This window comes from Sander vitreus, unplaced genomic scaffold (genome assembly GCF_031162955.1).
Source record: "Sander vitreus isolate 19-12246 unplaced genomic scaffold, sanVit1 ctg393_0, whole genome shotgun sequence".
Classification (NCBI taxonomy): domain Eukaryota; kingdom Metazoa; phylum Chordata; class Actinopteri; order Perciformes; family Percidae; genus Sander; species Sander vitreus.
The window spans coordinates 60,001-72,500 of record NW_027595518.1 but is presented as its reverse complement, the minus strand read 5'-3'; the positions used below and the strand labels follow the sequence as shown (position 1 = coordinate 72,500).

Sequence of the window (12,500 nt, the reverse complement as noted above, 5' to 3'; positions counted from 1 at the left end):
AAGTCTCTTTTATATAGACCTTAGTGGTCCCCTAATACTGTATCTGAAGTCTCTTTTATATAGACCTTAGTGGTCCCCTAATACTGTATCTGAAGTCTCTTTTATATAGACCTTAGTGGTCCCCCTAATACTGTATCTGAAGTCTCTTTTATATAGACCTTAGTGGTCCCCTAATACTGTATCTGAAGTCTCTTTATATAGACCTTAGTGGTCCCCTAATACTGTATCTGAAGTCTCTTTTATATAGACCTTAGTGGTCCCCTAATACTGTATCTGAAGTCTCTTTTATATAGACCTTAGTGGTCCCCTAATACTGTATCTGAAGTCTCTTTTATATAGACCTTAGTGGTCCCCTAATACTGTATCTGAAGTCTCTTTTATATAGACCTTAGTGGTCCCCTAATACTGTATCTGAAGTCTCTTTTATATAGACCTTAGTGGTCCCCTAATACTGTATCTGAAGTCTCTTTATATAGACCTTAGTGGTCCCCTAATACTGTATCTGAAGTCTCTTTTATATAGGCCTTAGTGGTCCCCTAATACTGTATCTGAAGTCTCTTTTATATAGGCCTTAGTGGTCCCCTAATACTGTATCTGAAGTCTCTTTATATAGACCTTAGTGGTCCCCTAATACTGTATCTGAAGTCTCTTTTATATAGACCTTAGTGGTCCCCTAATACTGTATCTGAAGTCTCTTTTATATAGACCTTAGTGGTCCCCTAATACTGTATCTGAAGTCTCTTTTATATAGACCTTAGTGGTCCCCCTAATACTGTATCTGAAGTCTCTTTTATATAGACCTTAGTGGTCCCCTAATACTGTATCTGAAGTCTCTTTATATAGACCTTAGTGGTCCCCTAATACTGTATCTGAAGTCTCTTTTATATAGACCTTAGTGGTCCCCTAATACTGTATCTGAAGTCTCTTTATATAGACCTTAGTGGTCCCCTAATACTGTATCTGAAGTCTCTTTATATAGACCTTAGTGGTCCCCCTAATACTGTATCTGAAGTCTCTTTATATAGACCTTAGTGGTCCCCTAATACTGTATCTGAAGTCTCTTTATATAGACCTTAGTGGTCCCCTAATACTGTATCTGAAGTCTCTTTTATATAGACCTTAGTGGTCCCCTAATACTGTATCTGAAGTCTCTTTTATATAGACCTTAGTGGTCCCCCTAATACTGTATCTGAAGTCTCTTTTATATAGACCTTAGTGGTCCCCTAATACTGTATCTGAAGTCTCTTTTATATAGGCCTTAGTAGTCCCCTAATACTGTATCTGAAGTCTCTTTTATATAGGCCTTAGTGGTCCCCTAATACTGTATCTGAAGTCTCTTTATATAGGCCTTAGTGGTCCCCTAATACTGTATCTGAAGTCTCTTTTATATAGACCTTAGTGGTCCCCTAATACTGTATCTGAAGTCTCTTTTATATAGACCTTAGTGGTCCCCTAATACTATATCTGAAGAATCTTTATATAGACCTTAGTGGTCCCCTAATATTGTATCTGAAGACTCTTTTATATAGACCTTAGTGGTCCCCTAATATTGTATCTGAAGTCTCTTTTATATAGACCTTAGTGGTCCCCTAATACTGTATCTGAAGTCTCTTTTATATAGGCTTCAGTGGTCCCCTAATACTGTACCTGGAGGAACTCATATTAATGTTAAAAAACCTCATAAAGTGACATTTTCATGCCATGGGACCTTTAAAGAAATGCCATCAAACCAGAGCTAGACAGACCCTCCTCTGCAGCGCTGTGGAGGAAGGTCTAGTCCCGCGAGACTACTGCAAAGAAGTACTCAGAGCTCAGTGAGTAATAGGACTGTTCCATGGAGCCAGCCAGATCTACATCATTTTGACGTTGACATTGTCGCACAAGAGGTCGGGAACGGCGACTGTAGAGAGGCCTTAAGTTATTATGGTTATGTGATTGACAACTGGTTCTCCAGATGTCAATCACATAACCATCCATGACTATCATTAGAAACTGATCAAACACTGGGAGCTGTTTATTTGGATACAACACTGAGAGTTTATTTTGTATAAATGCAGAAATATGAATAATAATTCATGTGTTTCACTGTGCAGATTGTGCATTAAAACCTTCATCATTTATCCATTCAATATCATCTTAAATAGCTTAATTACATTATTTTACACGTATAACTCAGTTTCATTTTGCGATGATTATCTTCAGAGAGGATAACTATCCTGATGAACTCACTGTGAGTTTATTTTGTAACAGCAGAGATGTGAATAATTCATGTTTCAGCGTGCAGATTATCTACTAAAACCTTCTTATATTCGTGGATCCTTTCAGTATCAGAAATGTGAATAATTCACGTGTACCCTGCAGCTTTGCTTCCTCTCATTAGCTGCTGTTTAAACCTCATATTCACCTGTTTTCCTCCTACAGTACAAAGCATAAAGTATAATGTATCATGTGTTACACCTTCTTAACCAACCTTTACCTAACTTATTATTATTACATGCTCAGTGGAGATCTGGTGTCTTACCTTTGACTGTTGGAACTGGACGATACGTTAAAGGTCCCATGGCATGAAAATGTCCCTTTATGAGGTTTTTTAACATTAATATGAGTTCCCCCAGCCTGCCTATGGTCCCCCAGTGGCTAGAAATGGTGATAGGTGTAAACCGAGCCCTGGGTATCCTGCTCTGCCTTTGAGAAAATGAAAGCTCAGATGGGCCGATCTGGAATCTTCCCTTTATGACGTCATAAGGGGAAAGGTTACCTCCTCTTTCTCTGCTTTGCCCGCCCAGAGAGCGACATCATGGCTTTCAAATGAGCAAAGTGGCAGCTGGTCAAGGCCACACCCCCACTCCGCGGCGTCAGACACGTGTCTGGTGTGTAAAGACCTAGAAAACGCCACGCTCACGCCACGCAGCCAGCGTGCAGGAGGCCTAACTCAGACTCAGCGGTGAGTGAAACCAAAGCAGAGGGAGACACGGAGCTGTAGGCGAGCCCAAGTACAACACTTTTTAATTCATTCACTTTATCAGTTATCAGGCAAATAAAACGCTGATACAGATCTGCAAACTGCCAAAAAAACGGATCGATAATCAGCCAGGGCCAATAATCGATCTATCACTAGTTTAAATGATATAGAACGTGAGTTTAATATCGGTTTCTACTGTCCTTTTTCACTGGGAACAGTGTGTTGCCTTGTTTAGTAAAACCTGGGTAGCTCACCTGGTAGAGCGGGTGCCCATAAGCAGAGGAGGCTCAGTCCTCAACACAGCGGCTCAGGGTTTGAGTCTGACCTGTGGCCATTTGCTGCATGTCTTCCCCCTTTCCTGTCTACAGCTGTCCTGTCTGTTAACGGCTAAAATGCCCAAAAAAATATCTTAAAAAAAAGAGAAAGCCTGAGATATTTGTCTGTATATACGGATACGGTTTGGGTCTTTTTTCATATATCTTTTTTCTTCATTTATTTATTTAATAATCTAACTTTTATTTTATTTTTTATTTTTCTAAGATTATTTTTTTGGGGCTTTTCCGCCTTTAATTTTAATTTATTTTATTTTATTTTTTATTTTTGACAGGACAGCTAGGTGAGAAAGGAGAGAGAGAGAGAAGACACGCAGGAAATCATCACAGGTCGGAGTTAAACCCTGGACCTCTGCGTCGAGGCATGAACCTCTCAGTATATGTGCGCCTGCTCTACCACTGAACCAACCCGGCCACTAACTAACTAACTTTTACCACTAGTTTTACACTTATCTATCTTATTCATGCTCAATAAGCCTTGTTTATATGAAATTATATTCAATATTTGAGGAAAAACAGGCAGAAATTACTAATTGTTTTGGCTAATAGTTCAGATCAGATGAACGTTTGTTGATGGATAATCACAGACAAAGTTTGATCAGGAAACAGTGTTCACACACCTGTTGTCTTCCCTGTCTCGCCTGTTTGTCAAGCATAAAAACATCCGAAATCATCAACCAGTTCTGTGTTAAACATATAGGCTTCTAGCCAACTTCATTCAGTTATTGTCGCAGCAATTCGGTTCAAAGAAACCCAAATTTAAGATAAAGAAACTTTGTAAATGGGTCAGATTTGACCACAGGCAACAAGACAACAGGAGGGTTGATGCTGCAGGAAGCCGCCTCTGAGCAAGGCACTGTGTGTGTGTGTGTGTGTGTGTGTGTGTGTGTGTGTGTGTGTGTGTCCGGAGGGAGGCTTGTTTTCTGGGCTGCGCCACACGCCGCGCAAAGGCCTGCGCAGCTTCAACACGGAACATTTCCGTCTTTCTCCTCCCTAACGCGGCTTCAGACTGCGATGATCCGGGTAACATTATGTCCCTAACGTGTCATTGTTCTGCTCTGGGTTTGTGTCGTCTGTATATTTCTCCCGAAGTGGAGCCGTCGCCCATTTCAGCACCACCCCACCGGACAGCGACCGCGCAGCGCACACCAAACCTCATTCACATTTAGCTGTTTTTTAGCGCAGATTCTATGCGAGATGTTATTGATTGTTTGGGAGGTTTCAATGGATCTTTATCTTCTATAAAACACACATTCTTATACCCAACCGCCCTTTACTTTGACATACAAGTTCAAAACCCTTTTGTGATTATTTGTTGAGTGTTTATTTCTTTCTATGTGCGTTTATTCTCTCTCTCTCTCTCTCTCTCTCTCTCTCTCTCTCTCTCCGTCTTTTTCTTGTCTGGTGAAGACTCTAGGCCATGTCTTATGGATGTGTGCTCTTAGCCTGTTAATGATGCTGTCTGTGTAGACTTACATGTGTTATGAATCAGTGTTCTTGATTTGTGTGTAAACATATCGACAGAAACATAAGAACTGTGTATATTACGTGCTTATTTCCTGTAACATTATGCCTGGTGAACGCCACTTTTCAAGCCTCTGGAGCGTTTTTTTATGCCTCTTACAAATGATAGGCTATACTGTGTCTTCTTAATATGTATATATGTGTAAATAAAGAAGCCAAACGAAAGGGAACAGCGTCCCATCCACCCCCAACTCACCGAACATATGGATGTGTCCCTTGGTGATGGGGTTGAAGCTGCCGCAGGACAGCAGGATGACGTGCGTTTTGGTGTTTTCTGTCATGGTTCCTGTCGTTTCTTATTTCTTGTTTCTTCTGTTGTCTGTCCTGTGAGTATGTTGTGTCCCGGTCCGGTCCGGTCCCGGTCTCTGTTTGTGTTCGCGTCTGTAGGTCCGCAGAAGAAGAGCGAGAGAGAGAGAGAGACAGAGAGAGAGAGAGACAGAGAGAGAGAGAGAGAGAGAGAGAGAGAGAGAGAGAGAGAGAGAGAGAGACAGAGAGAGAGAGAGAGAGAGAGAGAGGTGTGTCTGCTGCAGGAAGCTGCGTCAGCGCTTTAAAGAGACAGTCACACAGCAGACTGTTGACATATGTAGGCTACAATTTGCAATAGTGAACCTGAAACTACAGCTGGTCGATACTAAATATTATACAAAATATTAAAGGTCTCATGACATGGTGCTCTTTGGATGCTTTTATATAGACCTTAGTGGTCCCCTAATACTGTATCTGAAGTCTCTTTTATATAGACCTTAGTGGTCCCCTAATACTGTATCTGAAGTCTCTTTTATATAGACCTTAGTGGTCCCCTAATACTGTATCTGAAGTCTCTTTTATATAGACCTTAGTGGTCCCTAATACTGTATCTGAAGTCTCTTTTAATAGGTCTTAGTGGTCCCATAATACTGTATCTGAAGTCTCTTTTAATAGGTCTTAGTGGTCCCATAATACTGTATCTGAAGTCTCTTTTATATAGACCTTAGTGGTCCCTAATACTGTATCTGAAGTCTCTTTTATATAGACCTTAGTGGTCCCTAATACTGTATCTGAAGTCTCTTTTATATAGGCCTTAGTGGTCCCCTAATACTGTATCTGAAGTCTCTTTTATATAGACCTTAGTGGTCCCCTAATACTGTATCTGAAGTCTCTTTATATAGACCTTAGTGGTCCCCTAATACTGTATCTGAAGTCTCTTTTATATAGACCTTAGTGGTCCCTAATACTGTATCTGAAGTCTCTTTTATATAGACCTTAGTGGTCCCCTAATACTGTATCTGAAGTCTCTTTTATATAGGCCTTAGTGGTCCCCTAATACTGTATCTGAAGTCTCTTTTATATAGGCCTTAGTGGTCCCCTAATACTGTATCTGAAGTCTCTTTTATATAGACCTTAGTGGTCCCCTAATACTGTATCTGAAGTCTCTTTCCCTAAATTCAGCCTTGGAGCAGTATTACAGCCACTAGAGCCAGTCCCACAATGAGCTTTCCTTAGGATGGCCCATTTCTGTGTCTGTAGCTTTAAATGCTATTGAGGAGGAGAGGGAGGGGGGGTGGCCTTGATGCCATGATGTCTCTCTCTCTTTCTCATGGGTGGGCCAAATGCTCTGGTTGGGCAAAGCAGAGAAAGGGGAGGTAACCTTTCCCCTTATGACGTCATAAAGGGAAGATTCCAGATCGGCCCATCTGAGCTTTCATTTTCTCAAAGGCAGAGCAGGATACCCAGGGCTCGGTTTACACCTATCACCATTTCTAGCACCTATTTCTAACACATTAAATGTGCTGTAGGTAGGATTGTGAAGATCCAGGACCAGCCAAAACGGTCTAAGCCCCTCCCCCCACAAGGGAGAATGAATGCGTGTGCATGAGCAGTGATTGACATGCAGTTAGACGCCCTCCCCTGGCCCTGATTGGTGCATCTGAACAGGGAGCTGTGGATTTTTGCAAATCTCACTACAGGCTGTAGGTGGAGTCAGAGGAGCTGGATTTTTTTTTTTTTTAATGACCTGCTTCATGTAGTTCTACTGGAACATAGGGTCAGTTTCAGCAGATATATAGTAGTAATAGTTAGTTTTATAAGTCTTACCTATTGCACCTTTACGAGTTCTGATAAATAATCACCAATAATTTGGATATAATGACTAAGTGGGTAGTAGATAGTAAGTCTGGTATGCTTAAAGAGCCTTTAAATCCAGGAAGAGACAACACTGTCATATTATGAATCTAAGAAGATATCTAACTCAGGGCTTCTGAAAGTGGACTTGGGCAGACAGCTTAAGTTCCCCCAGCATGTCGTCAAGACCACCCTGAGACCTGACATTGTCTTGGTTTCTGAGGCACAAAGAACCTGGTCATGTTGGAGCTCACTGTGCCATGGGAAGACCGAATGGAGGAAGCTTTTGAGAGGAAGAAAAATGATGGCCTCGTCAGTGACTGCCACACCCAAGGCTGGAAGTCAAGGTGCTTACCTGTGGAGGTGGGGTGCAGAGGCTTTGCAGGGAAGTCCCTCTATGGGGCCTACACTGCACTCTGCATCACAGGTGAGAGAAGGAGAAGGGCTATTGGACAACTACTGCTAGGTTACTGGTTCAAGTCCCCATACAGACCAAAGTATGGTGGTGGACTGGCAGCTGGAGAGGGGCCAGTTCACCTCCTGGGCACTGCCAAGGTGCTCTTGAGCAAGGCACCGAACCCCCAACTGCTCGGGGTGCCTTTCCATGGGCAGCTCCCTCACTCTGACATCTCTCCATTAGTACATGTATAGGTACTGAGCATGTGTGTGTAATTCAGGCCTGTGTGTAATGTGTGAAAATATTGTAATTTCCCCTTGCAGGTTTAATAAAGTATACATTATTATTATTATTATTATTATTATTATTATTATTATAGAACTGGCTCAGGTTTGCCTTGCACTAGCTCTTAGTTCTGCTGTCATAGTTTTAGACTGCTGGGGGACTTCCTTTGACACACTGAGCTCCTCTCTCTCTCTCTCCATCTGTGTGCATCCATGTCCCAGAAATGCTTGTTACTAACTTAGCTCTGGAGAGCTTATTCCCCGGAGGCCTTATTTTTTTTTTTTGGCCCAGCAGTCGCTGTGGTCCTGCTCCGCACCCTGCTACACCCTGCTACGTCCTGCTCCGCGCCTTACTACCCCCTGCTACACCCTGCTACACCCTGCTACGTCCTGCTACGTCCTGCTCCGCGCCTTACTACACCCTGCTACACCCTGCTACACCCTGCTACGTCCTGCTACGTCCTGCTCCGCGCCCTGCTACGTCCTGCTACGTCCTGCTACGCCCTGCTATGCCCTGCTACACCTTGCTACGTCCTGCTACGTCCTGCTACACCTTGCTACGTCCTGCTACGTCCTGCTACACCTTGCTACGTCCTGCTACACCCTGCAGCGCCCTGCTACATCCTGCTACGCCCTGCTACGCCCTGCTACGCCCTGCTACACCTTGCTACGTCCTGCTATGCCCTGCTACACCTTGCTACGTCCCTGCAGTGCACGCCCTGCTAGACCTTGCTACGTCCTGCTACGTCCTGCTACACCTTGCTACGTCCTGCTACGTCCTGCTACACCTTGCTATGTCCTGCTACACCCTGCAGCGCCCTGCTACATCCTGCTATGCCCTGCTATACCCTGCAGTGCCCTGCTACGTCCTGCTACACCCTGTAACACCCTGCAGTGCCCTGCTAGTGCCCTGCTACGTCCTGCTACACCCTGTAACGCCCTGCAGTGCCCTGCTATGCCCTGCAGTGCCCTGCTATGTCCTGCTACAACCCTGTAACGCCCTGCAGTGCCCTGCTATGCCCTGCTACGTCCTGCTATGCCCTGCAGTGCCCTGCTACGTCCTGCTACACCCTGTAACGCCATGCAGTGCCCTGCTACATCCTGCTATGCCCTGCAGTGCCCTGCTACACCCTGTAACGCCCTGCAGTGAAAAAAAATCGACAAAAACCTAAAAAAAAAGCTGAACAAATCGACAAAAACCTTAAAAAAAAATCGCTGAAAAAAATCAACAAAAACCTAAAAAAAAAGGCTGAAAAAAAATCGACAAAAACCTAAAAAAAGAAACGCTGAAAAAAATGACAAAAACATTAAAAAAAGCTGAAAAAATCGACAAAAACCTTAAAAAAAATCGATGAAAAAAATCGACAAAAACCTAAAAAAGAAACGCTGAAAAAAATGACAACAAAAACCTAAAAAAGAAACGCTGAAAAAAATGACAAAAAAAAAAACGCTGAAAAAAACGACAAAAACCTAAAAAAAAAAAAAATCGCTGAAAAAAATCGACAAAAACATTTTAAAAAAATCGCTGAAAAAAATCGACAAAAACATAAAAAAAACCCGACAAAAACCTAAAAAAATCGCTGAAAAATCAACAAAAACATCGGGAAAAGTGACAAGTGTCGAAAAAAATGTTGACTTAGAAAAAACTAATAGTTGCGTGGTCGACGGGAAGACAACACAAGGGTTAAAACCCACCAAACGAGAGTAACGTGAGTAATTGTAACTCGTTACTTGGTACCGCCTCCTCCTCTCAGTCTCTCGGCCCTGTGTGGGTCAGACAGGAACAAGATGGCGCCGGGAGGAGCGTTAGCTTCTGGACCAGTCGTTGTCTGAGAGACTGGTGCTGATCCGGCAGGATGAACCTCTGTGCGCAGTATTTACGGTAGGCTCGGTTCTGTTGGCTCCTCCGCCGCGTCACGCAGCGGTACAGCCGTTGGCCAGAAACGGACATTTTAAACCCAAACGGCTGAATTGTTTTGTGCGGATGCTAACGCTAATGCTAGCAGGTTGAAGGCTAACCGTTGGCGCTAGCTAGCTTCATATATCAACAAACAATCGATACTGCCGCCTGCCGCCATTTTATCACATTTAATCAAATATATATCATGTTTTATTCATGTTGTTGGCGTTGTAGACGGATTTAATGTTTGTATTCCGCCGCTGGGGTGAATTTAAAAGCCATAGAGAGGCGTGTTACTCGTTGTGTTATTGCTAGTTAGCTTTAGCTTGCTAGCGTCTTTCTGCCGTGTGTCAGGTTAGGTTTAGCGAGCCGTTTCTGTAACATATTAAATGTGATTTGGGTTCATTAACAGCGGCCACTTTCATCTGTCACAACCCATTCGGCTGCGTGTTTTAACTGGTCTGTGATTTAAACGTGATGGTTGGTTAGCTGCGGGCTGCTAGCTCGGATCCAGGGATTAGTCTGAGCCCGATGTCAGCAGCAACATTTGATACGAGCTGTTAAATGTTTTAATGAGGCGAATGGACAAGTGACGTCGTTGTCAGGTCTCTGATAGCTCGGTTAGTCATCTGTGTACTGTGAAAAAATATTAAGTGTGTTGCTAATGTTGTTGTCAAGTGCATGTGTGACTGTGTGGGTGTATATGTGTGTCTCTAACTGTGTGTGTGTGTGTGTGTCTCTAACTGTGTGTGTGTGTGTGTGTGTGTGTGTCTCTGACTGTGTGTGTGTGTGTGTCTCTGACTGTGTGTGTGTGTGTGTGTGTCTCTGACTGTGTGTGTGTGTGTGTGTCTCTGACTCTGTGTCTCTGACTCTGTGTGTGTGTGTCTCTGACTCTGTGTGTGTGTCTTTGACTGTGTGTGTGTGTCTTTGACTGTGTGTGTGTGTGTGTGTGTGTGTGTGTTGGACCCGTCTAACCTCCTCCTCCTCTCTGTTTACATCCGAGCAGACAGGCAGAGGCCCTAAAGGCGGACATGACAGGTAGGTTTCCTCCATCAACTCAAACATCTTCGTCAGTGAAAGCATGACTTTGGAGTATCGCCAACGATTACCAAAATAGATTGACTTACAATTCACATGGTTCTGTTTCGATTACATTTCTGATTCAAAATCAATTACCAGGGTTGGGACAATATCATTTTGTCCTGATTAAATTCTTCCACGATGTCTAATTGTGGCTTGTTAAATGTGAATATGTTCTAGTATCTTCTGTCCTCTGAGATAGTAAACTGAATATCTTTGAGTTGTGGACTAAACAAGACATTTGAGGACGTTTATCTTGGCCTTTTTGGGAAACACTGATCCACATTTTTCACCATTTCCTGACATTTTCGAGACCAAACAACTAATCTATTCATCCAGGAAATAATCCACACCCTAATCCGCAATGAAAATAGTTAGTTGCAGCTGTAACTACACTTATACATAGCCATATTCTACTGCTCTTCATACTATTCATCCTGCACGTACACTTATTCTTACTACTCTTATAATGTTACTGTTTCTGCACTACGATGGAACTGTTACCACACTGCACATAGCTGTACATACTGTACATATCTGTATGGTTCACACTGAATATCCATATCTGGTAACTGCTAATACACTGCACATATTTATATTACTCTAAACCACCTTCTGTAAACCAACTGTACACTACTGTCTACACTGCACTGTAGTTCTATACCTGTCTATACTTGTATATCACATTGATACACACACATTTCTGCTCTTTTTGCACTTCTGGTTGGACGCAAACTGCATTTCGTTGTCTTTGTACTTGTACTCTGCACACTGACAATACAGTTGATTTAGTATAGTTTAATCCTAGAGCAAAGCTGCCTAATTTGGCCTGTGCTCTCTTTGTTTTGGCCCGCCATGGATTTGACATGCTCATGCTTATTCTCCTCTTATTTTAAAAGTAATGACTACGAAACGTACATTTTGTGCAGTTAAAAAGTACGTAATCTGAGTTTAACTAGGTAGAATGGCAAGAATTACAGTATTCTTTAACATCGACGTTGATTTTTGGCCCGTGGCCTTCCATCCAGATACATTTTGGCCCTTCATATGAAAGAATTTGGGCACCTCTGTCCTAGAGCATATTTAAACACAGCTTAAGCTGACTATTGGGTTCTGTCTCCCTCTCTGTCTGCGTGCGTCAGATTCGAAGCTGGGGGCGGCGGAGGTGTGGACGTCCCGGCAGGCGCTGCAGGATCTGTACCAGAAGATGCTAGTGACCGATCTGGAGTACGCTCTGGACAAGAAGGTGGAGCAAGACCTGTAAGCTGCTCCGGCACACACACACACACACACACAGACGCATGCATGCACACAGACACACACACACACACACACAAACACACACACACACAGACGCATGCATGCACACAGACACACACACACACACACACAAACACAGAGACACAGACGCATGCATGCATACACACACACACACACACCACACACAAACACAGAGACACAGACGCATACATGCACACAGGCACACAGACAGACAGACGCATGCACACACACACACACACACACACACACACACACACACACACACACACACACACCTGGGTTTATCCAAGACTTAGGAGGGGTTTAAGGGTCTTTCCTCAAGAAATAACACTCAAAAAGCTTAAAGACAAAGCTTGCTAAGGAAGTCCAAATATCCCAAATCATTAGATCTGAGAAAAGTCTAATAGTTATTTTGATGCTTTTTTCAGTTGTTTGCGCATTTTTTGCAGTGTTTTACATTCATTCAGCTTAGGTGCTGCCAAAAGACTTCTAATGGTAGAAAAGCCCTGTATGTGCTGTTGAAGGACTATAAAAGGTATCATGTAGTGTGCAGATTGTGACCCTGCAAGATGCCCAGTCTTTCCATATTATGACAGATAACGTTAGATGTGAGATGGTGTCAGACTAGTCTCTTTAAAGT

General features: G+C 43.0%; 2 protein-coding genes across 5 annotated transcripts in view; one reads left to right on the top strand and one right to left on the bottom strand.

Moving 5' to 3' along the window:
* The window catches only part of LOC144513959 (nicotinamide/nicotinic acid mononucleotide adenylyltransferase 2), a gene marked incomplete at its 3' end in the record, with an annotated part of 10,308 nt that extends 5,060 nt beyond the window's left edge, over window positions 1–5,248 (bottom strand). The window contains exon 1 of the mRNA XM_078245149.1: window positions 5,015–5,248. Coding sequence (XP_078101275.1) covers window positions 5,015–5,099 — 85 coding nt within the window. The remainder of the gene's footprint in view (window positions 1–5,014) is intronic.
* A 4,124-nt stretch (window positions 5,249–9,372) lies between these two features.
* Window positions 9,373–12,500, top strand: part of smg7 (SMG7 nonsense mediated mRNA decay factor) — a 31,433-nt gene continuing 28,305 nt past the window's right edge. For all 4 annotated transcript variants that reach the window (XM_078245151.1, XM_078245153.1, XM_078245150.1 and 1 more), the window contains exons 1-3: window positions 9,373–9,481; window positions 10,506–10,537; window positions 11,722–11,839. In XM_078245151.1, the coding sequence (XP_078101277.1) occupies window positions 9,456–9,481; window positions 10,506–10,537; window positions 11,722–11,839 (176 nt within the window). In that variant the 5' untranslated portion in view covers window positions 9,373–9,455. The remainder of the gene's footprint in view (window positions 9,482–10,505; window positions 10,538–11,721; window positions 11,840–12,500) is intronic.